General features: G+C 32.8%; 1 protein-coding gene across 2 annotated transcripts in view; it reads left to right on the top strand.

The window, feature by feature from the left end:
• Window positions 1-24,596, top strand: part of LOC108913298 (telomerase-binding protein EST1A) — a 142,950-nt gene that overhangs the window by 75,342 nt on the left and 43,012 nt on the right. For both annotated transcript variants that reach the window (XM_018718826.1, XM_018718825.1), the window contains exons 12-13: window positions 17,041-17,305; window positions 22,281-22,381. In XM_018718826.1, the coding sequence (XP_018574342.1) occupies window positions 17,041-17,305; window positions 22,281-22,381 (366 nt within the window). The remainder of the gene's footprint in view (window positions 1-17,040; window positions 17,306-22,280; window positions 22,382-24,596) is intronic.

Raw genomic sequence — 24,596 nt, 5'->3', positions numbered from 1 at the left:
GGCAAATAATTATGCCCATAAATGTTGGATTATTAAGATGCGAAATCGATTTGGTATGTCGGTAGCGTTTGTTCAGTGAGATTAATCGCCTCCATTGTTTGGTGATATTAATTGGAGGCAACTGCATATTTTTTTATTCGTGCGGTATATCCCGGGAAAGGATACAGCACAGTTCTACAAGCTTTTTTTTTGCTAAAGATCCTGTTTTATTGTCTTATTATGGAAAACAAGTTGAGAACCGCTGACTTATTGCATGCAGTGTTGCCGGTGTTATATATATATACAGGGTGTGTCGGTACTTGATACAAAAAAGTCGAGTACGGGTAGATGTGGTCAAAATAAATCAGTTCTTCATATACATTTTTTTCATACGGGCCTTCGTTAACAAATTACGGAACCTCAAAATTGAAAATTAAAAAGTTATTTTTATTTACAGTCTCTAAACTATTAACTTCAGCATGATGCAAATGTGGTGATCGACAGCACATGCGTACAGCTTGTATTTGATTTTGTAACTGAAATTACTTTACACCCAGAACGCCAGGAACGGTCTATGCCCAATGGTTAACAACCCAGAATTTTTGTATAGATGACGATCGCAATCTGCCTGTATCAAAAATAAGTTCCCTGAAGAATTTGCTAACGATAATATCCTCTTGGTTCAAGTTGGTAAAATGAACAATTTAGGAAATATTTGTGATTTTATGTCACAGTGTACATCGAGCGGTGCCTCCACCATTTTTGTGTTTAATTTTTAATTAAAAATTAAAAACAAACAATGGAAGAGCCGCTTTATGTGCACTGTAACAAAATAAAATCACAAATATTTCTATTTACCGACTTGAACCAAGATATTATCGTTGGAAGATTCTTTAAGGAACTTATTTTTGATACTGTCAAATTGAGATCGCCATCTATGTAAAAATTCTGGATTGTTAACTATTGGGCATAGTCCGTCTCTGGCGATCTGGGTATAATGAAGTTTACAACATCAAAAATAAGTTGTAACTACGCTTGTGTTATCGATCATCAAATTTCCATCATGCATCATTCATCATGTTAATAGTTTAGAGACTGTAAATTAAAATAACTTTTCAATTTTCATCTTTGAGGGCCCGTAACTTATTAACGAAGGCCCTTATAAAAAAAAATATATATGAAGAACTGATATCATTTTGACCTCATCTATTTGTACTTGTATTTTTGTATCAAGTACCGGGACACCCTGCATAACAACATAACTTCAAACTGTAATTTTTTATTTTAAATACGAAGAAAACTATAAAGTAAATAAGCATCTTTTTAGTCTATAATTATGTTAAGGAAACCTTGAAATATCTTTATAAAAATGTTTATGGCGCCCTTCTATTCTTGCCATTTTTATCTTCCCCCAATAAACTATTTCTATGTACATAAATATGAGCCTTTAGTGAGGGATGGCCAGCTTGATAATAATAATAAAAATAGGTACTAATAATGTATTTTCCTCTCAGTACATATAGACTATTTACGATAAGTTTGCAATGACGTGCGAGATGGATATTTAGGATACATAATTTTTTATAGTGAAAAACCTCTGTTTGTTGCACCATATTGCACCTTGTTTTGCAGTGTTGTGTAGTTTAACGATGTCCATAATGCAAGAACTATACTACGTTTAAAGCGACTTTTGCATGGTTTTAATTTTTATTTATTTATTTTTTTTATTTTTTATTAGATTAAGCATATACAGGGTGATTCAGAACTTATCCAAAAAAAAATTCTGGATGTACAGGGGACTCTTACAAATACAATTTTGTAAAGAAAAAATCAAAAAGGGCAATTCGAAAATTATTTAAAACTACACTTCTGCACGGCACTGGAAACTGGTCCACTGTAAAACCTGACCTGACGTAATGCGACCGTCACAGCGACAGTGATAAAAACGGGCAAAAACTTGAAAGAATTTTGCAAGGAAAAGAATAAATATAATTTTATAGCACTTATTTTATATCAGCAAACTCAACTGATTTTGTTCAAATTCATTTGTGATTTTAAGTAATAAAATAATTTGACATTCCTGATGTTACAACAACTGTTCAAAATTTTGTCCACCTACGTGTATACACATTTGGGTCCGTCTTACTCAGTTTCTATGAACTAACACAAATGCTGTCTTGTTTCACCATAACACAAACGCTTCACCATAATAAAAATGTTTTCTTGCTTCATCATAAACTAAAAGGATATCCATCAACTCCAGGTTGTTATACACGCAAGCCATTTTTGACACTAACTACTAAAAAACTGTTGTAAACATCGGATTTCAGTGTTCTGAGTCGCTGGGGCCACGTGGCTCTCCATGCGTATTACGAATGACGCTAGAGACTTCAGTTGTCCAGCTACGTAATGGTTGAAAGCACTACAACTTTAATATTTTTTTTCTCGGAAACTATAAGGATTTTACAAAAATTTGTTTACAATATTGACTCCATTTCTCATGCTGCATGTATTCCCAAATTTTTTTGGATAAGTTGTGAATCACCCTGTATATTTTTGTGAAATTGAATAGTCTTTTATGTTGCAGAAAAAAATCGGTTTAACATTGTAATGGCTAAAAAAAATATCAAAGCATCTATTGAGGCCGTTCAAATAAACTTAATTTGTTCTTATTGAACAATTATTAACGATTGGATACGGTTTTAGCTCGATTTGTGAGGAATGTTTTGAGTCAATTCAGGTGCCAGCAGGTGCCAAAAGCTAGTATTCATCGTAGGAGTAGGAACAGTATTCATCGTATTCAAAATATACAATTCATTCTGTAGAACATTAATTTCTATCAGTTTGGTTGGATTGAGTCAATAATTGACGAATTCTGTTTCTTTTTATATTTGATATTGTCGTCTTTTATCACATTTCCTTGTCGTTTCCGACAATCGGGCCCCACGTTGGGTGCCATATCGTCTTTCGGCGTCTAAACCAAGCTCTCGTCTCCTGCTCGTCGACAAAGAGACTGGATGTTCGGTCTCCCTCATCACGCCAACCCTAACGAACGTTTGGGGGTGTGACTTCGCATTAGCCGTTTGTCCTCCATCGGAAGCGGGGTAAATTCCTGGAAATGCGTGCAAGAGTGATCCATTCCTGGTTATTGAATTAAAATGTGCCAGGGTCGACGTTCGATCACGTTCCTTGATGGGTCCGCAGAAGTCCTGTAGCGAAGTCCGCCTTGGGTTTGGATAATTTAGCCCATCTCTGGATTGTCACCGACTAATACTGATGACGATTTGTAGTCTGACGTGGTACTTTGGTTCTGTCTACCCCAGTTCGAATTTCGTAATATACGGAAAACTTTTCAGGTTCCGAAATTCGAAAGTGAGGTGAATTTTCTATTCTAGCAGCGTGTCATCGATGACTGCTTGACCGGCAGCATGGCTTCCAGCGGTATCATGTGCTACGGCTCTGGTGTTTAGGATGGCTGAAAGCTTCTTTGGAAACATAGTTGAAAGTATTACTTTCCGCGCAGCACCATCTGCTTCTCGTAGAAGGTAGTTTGACCCTCTCAGACATGGTTAGCCCTTTGTAGAGTGATTGGGGATGGCTTCATAGTTCCGATTGGAAAGTTGAGCAAAAATTTGTCTTGGAATATGTAGTCATTAATTGATCTTCTCTGAAATTTTTGTCTTGCGCTTTGTGGTTCATGTCTGTTCAATTCTAATACTTTTTCTACTCGTATATCACTGCAATAATTAAATTAATTTATTCAAAGTTAATTCTAATATTATCTGTTTAACCTTAAGGTAATGAGAGTAATGCTGAAGAAAATAACATTATTTTTTATAGGTAGTATCTCTCATTTGGAACCTGAGGGTGGCAATTGGAGCAATTTAAATAACTTAAATTATATACCCGCATGTAGGTGTGAAGTCTTTTTTTTCCCATTGCCATTATCGAACGCCATCCACTTATATCACTTCACAGATTGCCACAACAATTAAAATAACCTAATATTACGCCCTTCTTTAGTTTGTTTTTGTTGAAAAACTACGTCGGGTCGTGCAAATAATTTTATTTAATTATCCCTCTTATGCCCGTAAGGCCTCGCTGCGGAATCAGTTTTCAATCAGGCCATTTGGAATTATAGTGATTACGGCCAATTTGTATGACATTTTGCTGTGAGAAGTAGGAGTTATTTTACGTTATTACCCAGTTCTCGACCATAGGTACGAGCTGGCGTAAAAATTGAGTGGTTGTTGATGTGTTATGACGGGGAACACACGAAGGTTGTACTGGAACAGCGATTAGAATTTTGAAAACATCGATGTTATTCTACTCCAACGGATTGGAGCTTTCTTTGTCCAAAAATGTCAATTTTATTGGAATAAACACCTATAACAACACATTTTACCTGATCATAAAGCTCTTTGTTTTAGACTAGGCGGTATCTGTTTTGGTTTGGGTGAATCGTATATCTACAGAGATTTTTGGCTTTTTGGCTTTCAAATATCACTAGAAATGAAAATTTTTCTATGCGCATAAAATAAACGTGAACTTAACTTTTGGCGGCACAATATGTTAAAAAAATTCTAAAAATGTCATATTTTTCTTCCTATTTATTATGTATCTTTTCAAGGGTTGATTTTAGGCGAAAATGGAGGAGGAAAAAAATGTTTGTAATTAAATTTTACAAAATATAACTAGTTACAAATCGAAATTGTAAAAATCGAAAAAATGACAAAAAATGGGGTTAAAATACATTACTTTTTAGGGATTTTTTTTTGGGGTCTTTAAGTTGGGTATAGGACCTTCATATTTGTCAGAAGAAAAGTTCATGTTATGTAGAATCATCACACCAAATTTCATCAAAATCGGTTCGATAGATTTTGCATAATAATTTGCAATCTAGATTTTGAAAAAAAATTGCAAATTTTCAAAATTTTGCACAGAAAAAACCAAGGCCCTTAGATACTTGAAAATTGAATCACATATAGAAGGGCTCTCAAACTTCCAAACGCTTTTTGAAAAATTCGAAACGGTCAATTAGGAGAGCTCTGGAGCTTGTTTAAACATTGATCGAATTTTTATAAACCATTAGAATAACTTTGTGAATATTCAATCAAATCAAATTTTTTAAAGCAGGTTTTAAAAGTTATTGGAAATACTCTTCTTTAAAAAAGAAACAGATCGATTGGTTAATTAGTTACGTAGTTATAGCCAATCAAAGTTAACCGTCATTTACACTAAATGTACTGGGACATCTGGGCTAATTTTTCGAAAAATACCTTTGGTGTTCTGAGTGCTTACCGAGTCTAAGATTACAATACTTTTCTTCATTGGCAACCTACTTTAAAACGCGTTTAAAGTTATTTATGGAAGCGAGAAATTCAAGAAAATCGTACGGAAGGTGGTGGTGGAGGAAGTAGAGAGCGCAGCCGCTTCGGCCTGCTTGAAATTGAATCGGCGTGTTCAAAACCGCGACACGCTTAAAAATTTTTAATGTCTCAGCTTCTAGAGGTCCGATTTTGATGATTTATTTTTAAATCGATGTCTCGCGAAAAAAAAAACAATTAGCGTATTTTCAAATGCCTATCGTTAATAATTATTAGTCTTTCAACAGTCCGATAGTTATTTATCTTTAAACTTCTTTTAATTATAAACTTTATTTTTTTATTGTATCAAAGGTAAGTGCATCAACTTATATACTGTTTATCAAAGATCAAAAACAAATGTATTTAAATACTTATTCTAAAATTGTTTGAACAATAATTATTTTCAAAATATGTGAAAAAATTAGTAATTAATTAATTAATTATTAATTTAATCATCATTTCTTTTGTGATTAAAGTATAATTCAAATATTATTTACTGTTTAAAATATAAGCAAATGAGAAATTAACTCATTAAGTATATTACAAAAATACAAAATTATAGTACAAAAATTCGACCAATGTTTAAACAAGCGCCAGAGCTCTCCTAATTGACGGATTCGAATTTTTCAAATAGCGTTTGAAAGCTTGAAAGCCCTTATATATGTCATCAAATTTTCAAGAATCTAAGGGTCTTGGTTTTTGCTGTGCAAAATTTTGAAAATTTGCAATTTTTTTTTTCAAAATCTGGATTGCAAAATTATTATGCAAAATCTATCGAATCGATTTTGATGAAATTTGGTGTGATGATTCTACATATCATGAACTTTTCTTGAGCCAAGTCTGAAGGTCCTATACCCAACTTAAAGACCCCAAATAAATTCCCAAAAAAGTAGTTTTTTAACCCCAGTTTTGGCGATTTTTACAATAATAGTCATGATTCATTCGATTTGTAACTAGTCATATTTTGTAAAATTTAATTACAAATATTTTTTTCCTCTTCCATTTTCGCCTAAAATCAACTCTTGAAAAGATACATAATAAATAGGAAGAAAAATATGACATTTTTAGAATTTTTTTAACATATTGTGCCGTCATAAGTTAAGCCCACGTTTTTTTATGCGCATAGAAAAATTTTCATTTCTAGTGATATTTGAAAGACAAAAAGCCATAAATCTCCGTGGATATACGATTCACCCAAATATAGACTCTTTGAAACAGATACCGTCTAGACTATTTGGTTCAGGCTTCGATTCATTTTTTTTTTGTTCCAGTTAACTAGAACATATTTTTGACACTTAGGAAACATAATTAAAGTGCGAGTTTTCGAAGAATAAAAATTGGATTTACAATTTTTCCTCCATGTACAAATACTTAATTGCAGACACATTTTATTTATCCAGCACTTGAAATTAGTTAGAACGGTAGCAAAGTGCCTTTATTTTCCCTTTTATGACACCATTCCATTTCTCATAAATATGAAAGTCATAATACAATAATAGCAATAATAATCCTTAATGACATTTCAACACCTTATTCACATCTGACTGAGGTTACGGTAGAATTCATCGAATTAGCATAGGATTTGCGTTTATTTTGATTCGAATGTCATAACTTTCATCGTCACGTTGGTTATGTAATGTATAAAGTTATCAATTGCAATGACACTGGTTTCAAATTCAATTTATACTCGTATTTAATGGTTTATGTAAATGTAACCTTAGCCTTTAGATGAGCGCGACACTTACAAGTGAATGAAGATGTGTATCTTTATATAGGGTTAGTCAAAAGTATGGAAACCTCCAAATATATCAGCGGGAAAGCATTTTTGGGATAAATGGTGAGAACCGGAAGTGGAGAGAGCAGACAATTGTGCATCCGAATACGATATTGACCGTGATCTCAAGCTCAAGGTCAGTACAAGGTCAAATGTTGATTTTTACTGTAATTTTTTATTTTTAACTACGGAATCAGTGGCAGTGACTTTGATCTTGAGGATTTCGACGCTAGCAATAGGAGAGCACTATATGCTATTATGATCTTAAACCTTCAGGTCAATGGTCAAGGACAGGTAGAGGTCAAGTTATTATTCCAGCTGTCATTTTCGACGATGGAATAGAGGGGACTCGCAATTTTTTAGTGATCGCAGATGGTTCAGTTAGCCTATGAAATCCTAACCGTAAAACTTTAAAATAATACGACTATAGAAGGCGAGAGTAGGGAATAATTCGACCACTGAACGCAAGAATGGGGAATGATTCGGCCGTTCCAAAATCGAAGATCAAGGTCACTAAGGAGTACCGTCAGGTATCTACTCAAAGACTGTCACTCCTGACTCCGTAGTTGAAAATAAAAATTTACAGTGAAAATCAACATTTGACCTTGAACTGACTTTGACTATTGACCTTGAGGTTACGGTCAATGTCATACTCGGATGCAGAATTTTCTGGGGGGTTTCCATACTTTTGACTAACCCTGTATAAGAGTTCGTTTACATTCTAATAAACAAAGTTGGGATTGGTAGAAATGTATACGGGAGTACAACTTTTTTGTGAAGTTCTTCAATTCAAACTGGTACTAGATAGTTATTTTAACACCATAATATTTAATGTAAAATTACTTTAAGTATGTAATTTTACATTTAATGATTCATTCGAAATGTAAATTTATAAATCGAGATATTTATAGTTACAACAGCTAAAAGGTGATAAGTAGAGATCGGAAATATTAGGGTGGCTGCAATGTGGTACAGGGTTGGCTCTAGGTTGAGTCCTCTTTTATGTAATTTTATTCAAAAAAGTTACACAACCGTTCTTTTTTTATAGTCACACTCTTTACATTATAAGAATATATACCAGGTGTTCCAGATATCACATGTGGGCACTCAGTTTTTTCAATTTTTTTCGATTTTTTCGATCACTATTTTTCCTCAACTATGACTATCTCTGACTAAGAAATACAATTTTTTTTCAGAAAGTAGATTAAAAAATCATCAATTTCAATTTTGGTAAAATTTATTTGACCTATTATATCTTGAATGATTGGCATTCGAGAAGTTCAGTGTTCATAAATTTAGTTTCTGTGTTATATCAAATTAATTTGTCCGCTTTCATTCAAGATCATTTAAAAAAATATTTTTGTTAAAGTATACATTAAATGTTGGATAATTTATTAAAGTTTTAAACTGAAATACACAAATGTTTGGTTTTTTCAGATTTTTTTGGACTTCACTTAATTTTTAGTTAAAAGGTAAGTCTCAAAAAATGTAAATATTTCGTTATAACAACGGATATTTATCCCGAGATTGAACCATGAATATGTTTTTATGTAGGGGTAATAGTTTTAGAGAAAAGATAATAATAATAATAATTTATTTTCCGTTAAGACAATATTACAATTGTATAGGAATAGTCAATCTTTTTTTCTGAAATAACTGATTTAATGTATGATATAAATTATAAACTTTCCATGGAACTTTTTTCTTGTTTGCGTGATAAATAAATTATACGGGACTTCATTTTTCAGAGTAATATAATGTCTCTAATTGAATGGTAATTGTAGCTCAAGTATGACTTCGAGTAGAAAATGCATTCATGCAGATTGGATGATGACATATTCTCAAAATTAGGAAAATAAAAATAATACACTCAGAAATATACATTTTCCCCAATATAGCCATTTTATCTGCAAAGTGATTTAATCCAAATGTATCCTTATATCCAAATCGGTATGAAGAAAACTCCATAGTTTGTAATTTATATCATACATTAAATCAGTTATTTCAGAGAAAAAGATTTTGAACTCGATTATAAGGTAAAGTATAAGGTTCATGCTTCATTCTCGGGATAAATATCCCTTGCTATAACGAAATATTTAGATTTTTTGAGACTTACCTTTTAAGTAAAAATTAAGTGAAGTCCAAAAAAATCTTTAAAAACATTTGTGTATTTCAGTCTAAAACTTTAATACTCGTAAATTATCCAACATTTAATGTATACTTTAATAAAAATATTTTTTTAAATTAACTTGAATGAAAACGGACAAATTAATTTGATATAAACACTGTTAGAAACTAAATTTATGAACACTGAATTTTTCACTCAAGATATAATAGGTCAAATAAATTGTACCAAAATGGAAATTGAAGATTTTTTAATCTACTTTCTGAAAAAAATTGTCTTTTTTAATAGTCAGATGAGGAAAAGTAGTGGCATTCGTAAAATCGAAAAAAAATGAAAAAACCGAGGTGCCTGAGAGCAGCCTAATAAATCGAGGGCATTTTCGATATTTTTCCCTAAAAGGTAATCCTTTTACCTCTAAAACACCGCTTGCTAAACATTTTTATCTTTTTTCTATCCAGAGTTCTACGATTTTGACACTAAAATAGTTCCAATCGTTCATAGTGAGCCCCCTACCGAGACACAGCCCGCTAAAGGAGGACCCGAAAATCGATTTTTTAAAAATAACTGTAAGCTAATTATTTCACTTTTTAGGTGTAATTTTTTAAAAATTGGTGGGTGATTGACCGACTTCGGATTCGAGTTCAGCACCCCAAAATACATAGAAATCAGTAGGTTTGGTCCGAGCGCAAGGCCAACTTTTTTTTTGTGTGCCTGTAATCTACCGTTACGATACTGGAACGACCGGTTAAAAATGAGGAGCACTTTGAGGCGTTTTTTAATTATTGCGATTCACCGTGGATGTCGCTAATGAAGCTTACGCTTGTTAAGCCAGTCTCTCCGGCTTCCATAAATTTATACGAGAGGTATAAAAATTATTCCTCAGCAACAACAGGTATAAATTGCCCAGCGAAATTATCCGCTCCATTAAAGCCCCAAGTGAACAATGCTCTCTATTAAATCATTTAAGGGGGATTTGTCGTTTTATATGTACGAGCTTTCCGCGCCACGGCAATTAATAAAACTTTGTTGCGATCGGACGGCCCGTAATTCTTTTGACGCGTGTCATAAACGTTACAGAAAAGCTTATACGGTGTAAAGTGGACTGTAACGGTTTTTTTTTCGCGCTGATTACCCCCATACTCTCGTATGGTGAATTTTTAACGGCCTGGAATTGTTAAATTTATGGCTGCGGTGAATATTGCCATACAGGATGTGCAATTAAGAAGTTGGTTCGGAGCGATTTTTATTCGAAGCACTTTTTTGTATATTTGATATGATCAGGCCTGTAGAAGAGTTCGTCTTAAATGGAATACCCTGTATATAACTACGGGGTATTTAAAAATTAAAACAAAATGTTAAGATTATTCCAAAAAATAAAAAGAATAAACGTTTTTTAAATTTCTTGACTTACGACTCAAATAAATATTGAAATACAGGAGGTGTAATTTAAAAAATTAATTATGTGCAATTTTCATTAGAAACACATTTTTGGATTATTGATATTACTAGAGCTGCGAAAGACGTAACACTCTGTACATAAATAGTTTTATCTAAAAATATCACACTGAAAAAAAGCAGACAAAAAATTCAAAAATCACTATACAGGGTGTTTCATAATAATATTTTTTTATTCGGGGCGCTGAATTTGCCCATGATTTTAAATAAAAAAGTTCGTATAAACATATATCCGTAAATGCTTCCATACCATGGTACGGGGTGTTCTATAATATTTCTGTTTTTTCTTTGTGTATCATTAACCCTGCCTAATAGTCGTCACGATCTATAGGGTGATACTTTTCTGGAGTCGGGCCTCGTTTCAGCCCCCCAAATTTTCTTCCGGTACTCCACTGGTCTTTCCCAGATTAGGCGTTTTAACTCTTTGTTCAATTTAGAAACTTTTTTTGTCTCCTGCAATGTTTCTGTATCTGCTGCCGTTTTCGAGCAAAATAATAAAAAATGGTATTTTGTAACTCGCTAAATTAAAAGCCGGATTTCAAAATCCCCTAAAAATCCCCGGCAGCAGATACCAAAACACTGCAAGAGGCAAAAAAGTTTCTAAATTGAACAGTGACCCCTTCTAGAAATGACCAATGGCGTACCGAAAGAAAGTTTGCGGGTCTGAAGGGAGGCCCGACCCCCAGAAAAAGCATCACCCTGTAGAACGTGACAGCTATTGGCTAATGATGCAGGTAATCTAAGTTAGCCGACATACATATCTCAAAAACTGTGGGAGATACAAAGAAAAAACAGTTAAATTTTAACACCCTATATTTTTTACTTAAAATCATGGATAGATTCACCCACCTCCCCTGAATAAAGAGATACTGTTATGAAACACCCTGTATATCGCGCACAATATATTGTCAACATTTCGAAAATCAATCTGTTTTCAGAACTGATGCCGTTTCGTTTTTTTTTTACTGAAAAACAAAAACTATACCGCAAATAAATTACATTAGAAGATAAAGTAGTAGCATTTTCTGAATGAGCAGGATAATATTAAAAATTGTGTTTTTTTCGATGATGAAGAAAATCGCAAAATTATATTTTAAACCCCTCTTAACCCCTCTCAACAGTACGCCCATGGCAACACTGGAACAAGTTGATTTTTTTGTATTGATAAATAATTATATTAGACCTATTAAGTAATATGGTGTAACAAATTTTAATTCACTTGGTCAATGTTTAGAAGATATAAAATAAATTAACTTTCTTATTCCTACTTTTTAGTACTCTTTATTTTGAAAATTGCCTACATTTTTCTTAACATCATATTTACTGAGTGACTCAAGCCATTACTTCTACAGCTCTTTCTGATTGGCGCCAGCAACAACATACTGGAAGTAAGCAAAAACACAGATTTCATCATCAAATCATTTTTACCAAGTTTTTATTTTTCTAAATAATATACATTTAAGTTTTCTTGTAAATTGTTTGATTGATACTCTTTGTTCCTTTTACACACTTAAGCCAAAAGCACGGAAAATGTTGTATACATAAGTTATAAAATAAATTAAATACATTTTAACTGAAACAGCTGTGAGAAATGTAATTTTGAAGCGAAACAACCGAAAAAAATATTTGTGTATCCCGATATTTATGTATTGAAAGTATTTTTTTTTGTTATAGCCTGTAGATATACAGCGTGTTTTTAATAACACCACCACACAATAAAAAAAAAGTTGTCTGAAATGTATTTGCGACATATGATTTCCCATATATTTTCGCCCGCTGAACACGAATCCGGAGTCAGAATTGCTTCATCACCCTTCAATTTTCAGCAAAACACTGAAGAATCTTCTGAAAAAGGTACGAGGGTCAGTCAAATATAAACCGGACTTTTGTAAAAATAAGTTATTTAGTGAAAATATAATTACAAAATAAGTTTATTGCTTTTCTACATAGCCCCCTTCACTGTTTACACATTTTTCACAACGCGTGGGGCGCTTGCAGATACCTTCTTCGTAAAAAGATTGAGGTCTTGTCAGGGTCCAATTGAAATGTCCACCTAGTGCTCTCTTCAGTGGTCCAAACAAATTAAAGTCTCTTGGGGACAGATCTGTGCTGTACTAGGATTTCCCATCGCATTTGGTTCAGTTTATCTCGAGTCAGTGCGGCTATGTGAGGCCTAGCGTTATCGTGCAACAAAATCATGTCACTAATTGACCGGTTGCGTCTATTGTTTCTGAAAGCGGTTTTTGCGTTGTCCAGAAGCTGGCAGTAATAGGCAGCATTTACAATCCGACGATCATGTAAAAAATCGATTAGCAAAACTCATTTCCAATCGAACCCATGGCTCATCACATGTCACTATTCTGTGCAAAAAGCTGTTCCCTCTTTGTTAAAAACTTGATATAACATGTTGCACAATCGCCGATGTAACCACTTGCTCAGACATGTCTGTACTGATAAGCCAGAATGGCGACAGGCGCGCGCAATTGCTTCAATCCCCTCCCCACATTCCCGGCTGCAATAACCCTGCTCAGTTGCCAGCTCCGCTCAGTTCACTTGCTGTCAAAACAAAAGTCCGGTTTATATTTGACTGACCCTCGTAAACTTTCATTTTTCAGAAGATTCTTCAGCGTTTTGCTGAAAATTGAAGGGTGATGGAGAAATTCTGTCTCCGGATTCGTGTTCAGCGGGCGAAAATACATCGGAAATCATATGTCGCATGTACATTTCAGACAACTTTTTTTTTGTGTGGTGGTGTAATTGTTGGGACATACCAATTATTAAACAACAGCATTTAATTGGTATTTTCCTGGGAGTAATTTTAAACCACTTTTTACATCATCAATGCATATGAAAATCTTATCGCTAAGCTTTTAAGACTTTTATTACCCTTCGTGCACTTGATAACTCGTAACTTACCGTCGCGAAAAAACGCGAATACCTGAGATCAGATCCCTGCGGAACTCGACCAGCTCGCCTGTCATACGCGTGTGTTGCGCATCGTGGACAAATGAGGTTAATGAAGCCTTGCGAGGCATACTTAGGTTTAGTGGCGCCAATCTAGCGCACTCAGGAATGTCCGATAGTAATAATTGCACAGATTTATCTATCCCTCGACGCAAATGTACAGGGAGGATATCGTAATTTGGAACTGGCAAGAGAGTCATGGTTGTGAACAACACGACCTCAAAAAGTGGTCTTTTCAGTGTAGTACAGTCATTGAAGCTTTTCACCTCCGAATTCTTTGAAACTTAACCGATCGACTTGAAATTTGGCAGATAGTTAGAGAAAAGGTCAATGAACATTAGTGACATTGCACCGATTGACGCTTCGACCCTGTTGGGGGTTGACACCCCTTCTCGGGGATGGAAATATTTTTTTCAAAAATAGCGCTGGAATTCGATAGAGAATCAAATTTTGAGCAAAATATATTCGAATAATTTTTTCGAGAAATCAATAGTTTTTTAGTTATTCACGATTGAAAACTTGGAATTTTGAGTAAAAAAAAAAACACTTTTTCAAAATATTTTTCGCGAATAACTCAAAAACTACGCATTTATTAAAAAAAGTGTAATGAACAAAAATGTAGCTTATAAATAAACAAAGAAAATAGTTTTTTAAAAAGTGTTGTACGTCCTATACAAAGCGAAATATGGTTAGTGGAAGGGAACTTGTTTTGAGGGGAATACTCGAATCGATGTATTCAACGTCAAATAACGGAAAAGGGATTAATTTTACGTGTATAACGCTCCTGGAGTTTTTTGTAGTACTCAAAAAGACCTTCAAAATGAGCACTTATAAAAGTTAATTAGACCAAAATTGAAGGAGTTATCGTCAAAAACAGATGGGTTGCTCATATTTTTTAAGGAAAAATGTGCAGTAAACGCTGTACCATTTCCATCAGAATTACAATTAATCGTGGATCCTTTACAATTAGTTTTGTTTTAGTGTTTTTCATACGATCCTGAAGTTAGACCGGTTTAGAATGCGTATTTTTTGAATAATGTACGGTAAAATTTGAAATCATATTGCCTTATTTATATGATAACTCTGAAACTATGAAAAATACGTAAAAAATGATAGACAACAAAAATGTAGCATTTTTTCAACAAATATTTTGCTTTTTCTTTTATTCCTATAGCATAAAAAATAAAGTAGATATCGCCGCTTGAAGTATCCATTTTAGTGAAAAAACGACCTGTCTCGAGCCCTTCGATCATTTCCCTTTAAAAAATGAAGGACTTAAAAGGTTTTATATGCAAACGATCTTACAGCTCTTGAAATTATCTTTAAAATGCTTTTTTTGTAGGATACTATAGCTTCAAAATTAACCGAGTTATGGTAAAAATACCAATGACATTTTTTCGGAGCAAAATAGGCTTTCTCATTTTTGGAGGAAAATGTTAGTAAAAGGGTGGGTAGTTTATAAGAGTTGAAAATGGCAAAAGTAAAATATTCTTTCATAAACAATATGAGAGAATTTTTATTTTAAATTATTGCACAATAATAGCATTCCAAGATTTAAAACGTAATTTTTTTAGCACAGGGGTGATTTATAAGGGTTGAAAAGTGTTGTGCGATATAAATTCTTTCATAAGCAATGAGGGAATTTTTATTTGAAATAATTGCACCGTTAAAGCATTCCAAGTTTTTAAAAAGTAATTTTTCATTATTTTTGTCAATACAGGGGGTGAAAGGGAAAAATTCTTTTATTAGCTATAAGGTAACTTTTATTTTAAATAATTGCACGATTTAATCATTCCAAATCTTTAAAAAGTAATTTTTTATCATTATTTTTTGCATAGGGGTAGTTTTTAAGGATTAAATAAAGGGTTGAAAAGATCAAATATATTATAAAACATGTTCGAGAACATTATTTAATCTTTTTGTGCTTGAACAAGATTTTTATCAATAAAATGCTTATAACTTAATTTTTTCAATTTTTTTCACTTGGGGGTGGTTTTTACCCCTAAATAACAAAAAGCGTCAATCGGGCTTATGTTACTTTTGAACTTGAGCCTAAGATGACCCTTATTCTAAATTTTCATGCAAATTCGTGCAGTTTCAAAGAATTCGGAGGTTACAGCTCATTTTCAGGTCCAATGACTGTACTAGTTTTCTTCAGTAGAACATTGAAGTCATTTTAAAAACGTAAAAATCAGTAGGTCCTTCAAAATACTTCTAAATACTTTGGGCGTTCATTGACCGTTAGCCTGCAGTCTTTGACTTGTTGCCTTCGATCATTGGCCTTTGACATCCAACCATTGGCCTTTGGTATATGATCAATGAACTTTGGCCTCTAATCATGGGATTTTACATTACTACTGTTTTTTTTAGAGATACTGCATCTGGTTGGCGGAATTTTTGACAATGTAGCTATTATTATATCCAATATTTTGCACTATACTTTAATCGAATCAACTAGAAAAGGGAAAACACTTAGAATTATCCTGTTCGCCATATAATATGAAAGCTTTATTGTCTACAGAAAGGTTACAACTGTATTTTGGGCAATATCTGTATTCACTTTTTCTTGCACTGTATATAATTTTTAACATTTGTTTAACAAACATAAATACATGTTTTGGATTTTTTTTATTTATGAGTAAATATATGTTACAACCCATATTAATTTCTGTGTCCAGAGTTACTCCTATACATGTTTGTTGACCTAGGCCTGGGGCTAGGATCTACAGTTTTCGGTAACTGTACCATGGTAAATTCACTGCATTCCACTCTGATTGAAAGGATTTCTTGCCGTTTAGTTTTTTACTCGAGCGTGTCGAGGTATCATTATTTTCGTAATTTTCCGTGTTATTTAACATGGGAACGGTACAATTACGATCATTACGGACTCTCACTGAAACAGTGAAACATTTGTGTTAATGGCATCTCGATACATTGTAACAAATCAATGGGTGTTCCTAAACATTGAATAAGCTTGACCATTAATCATTAAAACAGTATCACTATCACACACACAGTATCACTACAATAACATATGTTATTGTAGTGATATTCCTACTAGTCATATCTGAGTATGCGCACAGAAAATAGTTACAACTTTCGGTTTTGTACGAGTACAGTTTCAATTTTGGAAAAAACACGACGCTATGTGCTTCAGACTCTTCCAAATACTTTGTACAATCTTTTTTGTCCACGACTGTATAAACTTATTTACACTTACCAGTGTCTTCATTATAATTGCAACTGACGACTGTTTCTGAACCCCCCCCCCACCTCGCCGCTTTGTTAACGCACCGAAGTGTCAAACTATGCTTATTATGTATTTACCCCTATGTATATTCAAATGTGTGTGGCTAAATGACGGTCGTCTATTTCAGATCCCCAGCTGCAGATGCAACCTGGCTACAGATCGGAATTACAAGAGAGAGCGCTGGTGGTGTCATTGCAAATGTTCAACCTCATCTTGGAACGGTGCGTTTCGATCCTGCAAGACCACGTGTCATCCAACAAGGACATTAGCATCAACTCCCTGCCCCAGGACGCTAACGTCCTGCTTCCTGCCATTAAGGTGTGGTGCGACTGGATGCTCGGTCACACCAAAGTTTGGAACCCCCCACCATCCACGCAAGACTTCAGAGTCGGGTGAGTGTGTGCCCAAAAGTTTGGAACAAGTTGTGGTTTGCAACACTGATACATTTCTTCCACGTGCAAAAAATATTTTACTAACAATATGTTGAAGTATATGTCCGTATATTATATTACGTATTGGATTAATTCAATGGGGTTCAGCTCACAGTGGTATGGTGGCAATCGAAGAAGTGTAACACTATTAAAGACGGTAATAACTAGTCACTAACATATTGCTGTTAACATTTGCCGACAAATAATAAATTTGAACATTGTACTTTCAGTTTTACGAGCAAATCCCAATCTTTTAGTTTGTTTTACATAAAATTATTCGTAACCAGGATGATACCATGCACAACTAACTCAATTATCTACACGACATCGGCATAACATCAAAATATGTCGCTTCGATGTCGCAACCGTATATTTTTTGTTATAATCCAAAGAAATTTCGACTTTTACTACATATCGTAGCTGCTTCCATGTCATATGGCGTCATGCGAATAGCTTCATTTATTAAATACGCCGACGCAGCATCGAGCTTACATATCGTTTGAATGTTGTGAGGATGTCGTGGGGATACGGCCTAACATTTACTTAAGACGTTTGCGAATTAAAGCATACTAAGTAGATACTAATACAATAAAGGTGTAAGAAACACAAATGTAACAAAGAACTGTTAATATCTTCAGTGTTCAGTGTCATACAAATATTTTTTGAAAAATTTTAAAATACTTTACACAGATCTAGATACAATGTGTTCTTGTTTTCACATATGTAGGTACTGCTTTCCACAACAATGAGACGACATTGTTAAATTTTACTGCAATAAAACAAATATTTTGCAGAATTATATGAAAATATATTTATGCTTAAATTTTTGACTTTTTTTCATACAATTCGGTAGGCTACAGTAATGTAGTAATTTAAATAAAAATCATTTCTTTCATGTACAGAATTCTTATCTCTGTTGTACTTCGAGATATAAAAATAGGTACCTATTTAAATTCTTAAATGTTCAATACCTATGTTGCTGAAACAATTGAACATTTTATTATTGAAGCACAGACGTAATATATTTTTCATGAAACACCTTGTATATTTTTATAGAATGAATAAGATAGATGTGTTTCCAATAATAACAGAGTTGTAACCAAAAATATGTGTCATGAAATTTATACTATGTAGGATCATATTCGATGCAAAGTGATAAATCATTGCTTATCAAGCGATCCAGTGCAGTACGGTTTTAAGGGGTTTAGAAATTGAATAATTTGTTTACGCATTATGAAGCGATGAAGGGATCAGTTCACGACTGGCACATTCAATTTCATTTTAAATTTGAAATCTTACGCATCCTAAAAATGATGACACGATTTTCCTTTGATAAAAGACCGACAATTTTTTGCTCTACTTTGCATCGAATATGATCCTCCTATAGGTCTGTATATTTCTACAATTTTTAATTTTGCGCTTTTTTCAAATCTCAAATCATCACTGAGATAATAACTAGGAAGGTGATCGCCCTTTATAATATCGGTACTATTTTAATTGAAACATCTATTATATGCAATATGTGACAGATTTAATAGGAATTTTCTCGAATGGTTTCGCATTTTGTCACATATAATAAAGTTCTAATATGGTAGCTAATTACATTGTTTGCAACTAAAATGGAAAAGATGTATGCACAGAAGGGAATTTACAATTATTTGTCAGTTCTCATTTCGATGAGTTTGATCTCCTCCAGAAATATTTCGCGTCATCATTGTTGCACCCCGTATACATCGATGTGATTTCGCTTAGTATTGTAAGCATGCGCTTCATAAACAGTCGTTCATTTTTAAGTTGTCGGCGTTTCTTTTTTTTTCAAAAATTTATTTACGTTTTCGGACGCCACAAGAATTATAGACAGAACGAAATATACTATGCAAATAAATAACTTTCTTAAAGGAAATATTGCATCATGCCATGTGGCGTAGGGAATACTAAACCGGAGACATTATATTGCGAATCCTTTTTAGAATTTTAGTACTTACCTAACTGTGGTATTCGTTGGTCGTTTCTTTTTCAAGATAAATTGTTTTGCCAAAACACAAAGTAATAATTCAAAGTAAAAATGATAAATCTATAGAAAAATAAAAATCTTTAGTAATTTTATAAAGATATTGTGATTTTAAAACTAATTCAAATCCTTTATAGTGAACAGACTGTAAAAAAGCAATAGCTTTTTAGTTAGAATAAAAGAAAACAGTGTTGATCGTCATCAGATTTGAAAAGCAACATTCTGAATCAATCTCTGTCCTTATTTTTCTGCACTATTTTTTATCATAAAAATAATTTGTCATCCTATATGTTAATGCGAAATAAATTTCTTTAAGCCTTTGCAGCCCTACAATCTTTTATTTCGCATATTGGTGCTTACATTCTTAATTGATTTTAATTCTCCAGCTCATTAGCTTGATTCTCAACGTGTGTACGTGCTGACAGTTCAGCAAATTAAATACAAGATAAATACACCCCCTCTCTCTCTGCTTTCAACTAACTATTTAAATTCTCGTCACGACGTCGATTTGCTCTGCCAATTATCAAAAAATCATGCTGGCAGTAATTAGCAAGAATTCCTTTTTTTTATATTTAAGTTTGAGTTTCGTTGATGGGATACATATAGTTAGTTTTTGAGACTCTCTTTTTGTTCTTTATATCTTTGGCTTATCATCTTTAGTTTCTTTGGGTTGTAGTTCAATACATTTTTCTCAAATGACAGAAACTTTTTAAATCTGCTGATTCTTAAATGCATTTAGATAAGGTGGAGTATGTACTTTTCCACTATTAACGAATGTCAGTATCCTAGTTTGTTTTCTTTCAACCACATTATGTAGAATGTAATAATTTCTTACCAAATTATGGTATTTATTTCCGAGTCACCGAACAGAATACGACTATATATTTTTGATATATTTCAAATTCAGTCTTCCGTTTACCTACATGGATATATGTAATCGTGATGTTATTGACCTAGCAGGGGTTATTACCTGAAAAGTTTGAGACAGTTCGATACTGTCATTGTAACTCTACCAGTTGAATGTGAGAGTGTTTTAATAACGAAGCAAGTGTATAAAGCTAATTGTATAAACAACGCAAATATAGAAAAATGCGTATAATTTTTATACTTTGACATAGTAGATATCTAACCTGCGACAGATGAAATAATTCCGTTTTTTAATAGTTATTACTACAGTTACAGCTTCTTCTTTACGCTTTTTCTTTACGCAATAACACCTTATTTAAGTAGTAACTCGAAAAATTGTGGACACTGAAACTATAGTCCAACCAAATTACACTAGGAATTTTTCAGTACTTATTGATAATTTGGTTAAATTAAAAAACATTAAAAACTGATTACACCATTCAATTCTTCGAAAAAAAAAATTAAAAAAAAACTGTCTCATTGTTTGACGCAAAACTTTATTTTTGTACAGTGTTGCTACATCTAAGTCGAATTACAAATGCACAAATGATAAATTATGTGTGGATGATTTGAGATTTCAGCAATACCTACTGTATTAACTGCAAAGTCTACTGTTGTTGCGAAACCCGAAAACCTGTCATATTGAAAAATCGTTTTATTTTTTTTTTCTATCTTTACTTGAAAACGAATTTTAAAATAAATTGCATATTTACATTACCACTTTCTTCGCTCCATCCTATGGCGTCAACATTTTTACATCCGACGTTTCATCTTCGAGGGGCCATCGTCAGATTAATTTTTTTAAATTGCTGCAATTTTTATGACAAAATCTAGTCATTTTTAATTCTGAATTAGATGATATTACTATTGTAATAAAAAAAAGGTTTTTAGCTATCATTTAAAATTTTTCCTGAGTACGGCTCTGAATGCTTTCAAAATATCTTTTGGATAACAGTATAAAAGTCAATACCGCACAAAATATCCATTTTTTACTACTATTAGCTATACTAATTAGAAATAATAAAATATTTCATAAATTCGTATTATTTTTTTATTAGGTACAACTTTTTAAATTATTGATTAAAAAAAAGTTCTAGACATTTGAAATATTCAATATAAAATTGTAAAGAAGATAACGCAAAAAAATTTTGAAAAATTTGAATTTTATTTTCAAAATTGGATTTTTTTTCAATTTTTATTAATATATTCATTTAAAAATCTTTAAGAAAATTTTTATTAATATTTTCAATTTTTTTCTGCGTTATTTTATATTAAAAAATTTGTTTTCTAAACATTTAAAATATTCAATATAAAATTGTAAGAACGATAACGCAAAAAAAAAGAAAATTCTGGAAAATTTTTACTTCAAAATTGATTTTTTTTTGGATTTTTATATTTTCAATTTTGTTTGCGTTATTTTTCTCATAACTGCGTGTTAAATACTTATCAAATATCGAAAAAAATTCAAAATTTAAAAAAGAAAATCACATTTTTCAAATTTTTTTTTATTAAAAAAAAATTCTAGACATTTGAAATATTCAATATAAAATTGTAAGAAAGATAACGCAAAAAAATTTTAAGAAATTTTTGGAAAATTTGGTTATTATTTGCAAAATTGATTTTTTTTTAATTTTTATTAATATTTTTTTGCTTGACAGGATCTGATAATCCTTTATGGAATAATTTTTGGTTACTATGGTTTTTCAATTTTTTCTTCTTTTGGTCATTGTAAGGTCGATAACGAATGCTTTAGTCTTTATACGTAGACAAACTAAGGCTAACATAAAAATAATTTCTTGTACCTCTACAACCAAACGTACATACGTAAAAAACTACAAGAAAAAATAACGTCTTTTCCACGGTGTTTCTTAATGACAATGGCGTGCATTTTAATGAGGCCGCGAAATAAAATATTCCCCACATGTTCGGATCGGTTACCACCCACCACGCCGATCAATCATTATTTGTTAACGACCGCTGCTCATTTGCGTGTGTTATTAATGTCTTTTACGCGCGCAGGTCCCCGGGAGACGCCTGGAGCAGGCTGGCTACTCTCATGAACCTGCTGGAGCAGATGGACCAGAGCGCCACCAGCAGCTTCGCCAAGAGCCAGCAGGAAGGTGAGTGCTTGGATTTTTTTATAGCTTCTGTGCAAAATTTAGAAACAGCCATTCCATAAACAATAAATTTTCGGTAATAAAATAATGTAATCAAAATCTAACATTAGACTGACGGAAGGCAATAATATCTCGCAATATTTCTAAAAGTTCGGAATATGTAGATACTTACATAGGAATATCTCTAAAACTTCGAATTGTTTCTGAAGCCTTCTAAAAAAGCTAAAAGTTACCTCGAAACATGTCGAAAATCTAGAAATATTCGAAATATATCGAAACATCTGAAAATACTTCAAAAACTTCGTATTTGCAGGTTATCAAATGTGTTATATTTTTCAAAAAGTTGACTTTTACATGGTACTTAAGTGTCAAAACTACAGTTTTTTGTCTACTTCACGTAAAGTCTTTTATCTGCTCCCACTATAGTAAATAGACTATTAATTAATACAGTGTTTGTAAGGAGGTAAGTGGATTTTACCGTAGAAGTGGGAGTTGCTATGGACAACGGGAGGTAACTGAGGTAACTTACCTCCCTAGGGAAAAAAGCGATTTCGAGTTATAAATGCATATTTTATGAACATTACATTTTATTAATTATTTATTATGAATGAATATTTATAGTAATTGTACAGTTATTACATTTGGTAACATTTATAAAAATTGTGGCTGATTTCCACCCACCATGTCTCTTGATTGCTAACACATCAACTCCTGTATTAGCCAGTAACGTTGCCGATGTTCTTCGGAATGAATGGCCTGTATATGTTTCAGGATGTTCTAATTTCAAACACTGCAATCTTATTAGGAATCATAGAAAGGGTATTCTTGCCGACAGGTTGGTTGTCGAAAATTATCGTTTTCCAATGTATTTGAAGTGTTTCGAAGCATTTTGAAGTTTGCGGTGTATTGATTTTTTAATATATTTTAATGTATTTCACAACAGATTTGAAGAATTCAATGCATTTCGTTCTCTGTTTTAATATATTTCGTAGCTTTCGATATTTTAAGATATATCTTTATATTCCTTCTTTAGCTTCTTGCTAATAAATAATAAAGATCAACTTGATCTTCGGATAGGTTACTGTTCCTCACATCATGCTGGAAATGTTTCGTGATAACATGACTTGTCTCTATTAATTTGGACGCGCGATAGACCATTCAATTTTCCGTTTCTGCAACAATTTTTTTGTAAGTTTCTGTACTGTATATATGAATCGATTCCAGTTCTCTCGATTTAATGAAACAAGAAATCCGAATACATTTGAAATACAATTTGACATTGTCGTTTTGCATAATTACAAAGACTGTTTTTGCCTGACGCTAAAAAAATCTCGATTATTTTATTCATTTTTAAAGTGTCTCACAGGAACAGTACAATGTCATCTATCGTTGCGTAAAAGACCATAACGCGGTCCGTAACGTTGTCAAATGGCGTATACCACTACACAAACGACCAGTATTAACATAATTAACATGTCACAGTTGACAATAAACTGCGCAGCTCGGGCTAAAATTGAGGATGTAGAGGCGGTAAAATGGTGGCCAAGTAACCCGCTGTTATAAAAGGCACTTCATCTACCAGACGTGTAATTTGTGTAATGCCCAAAAAGGTCCGCCTTAAGCGGTCGAGCGGGGTCAATGGCGATTTTCGATTTTCGTTTAGTGGTAGATTAAAATAATAGGTTCCCTCAAAATGTTGCAGGGAATCGTTGCGAACCTCTCAATTACAATTTAATCTGCAACTTAAAACTTTTCTTTAACATAATCTTTATCTGTGTTGGTATAATGATACACAGTGTGATTTTTAAATGAACCGACACAGGGCAGGTATGTACAGGGTGGCTCAAAATATAATTATTTGATGCTGTTTATCACTAACATTGAGGAGATGTTAATTTCTAAAGTGGGGCTTACAATTTTGAAAAAGTTGTGATGTCTTTACAAACTGGGTATTTTGGCACATTACGATGAATTAACAATATTCAAGTCAATTCGATACAATTAGGTTTTCCAAATTTTTTATTTTCTTATCGCCAGTTCTTTTTTTCTCCGGGATTATTTTGCAATTTCATTTTAAGGATTTCACAACTTTTTTTACTCTTGTTGATTTAAAAAAAAAAGAGAAGAACGAGATTAAGTGAAGCACAGTGGGGTTAATGTTATTTTTAAAGAGGTAATATTTTCTCTTGAAAGCAATGCAGTTTATTATTAGGGCTAC

Source organism: Anoplophora glabripennis, unplaced genomic scaffold, assembly GCF_000390285.2.
Source record: "Anoplophora glabripennis isolate ALB-LARVAE unplaced genomic scaffold, Agla_2.0 scaffold365, whole genome shotgun sequence".
NCBI lineage: Eukaryota > Metazoa > Arthropoda > Insecta > Coleoptera > Cerambycidae > Anoplophora > Anoplophora glabripennis.
Note: the sequence above shows the minus strand (reverse complement) of the source record. Positions and strands in the feature narration are given on the sequence as shown.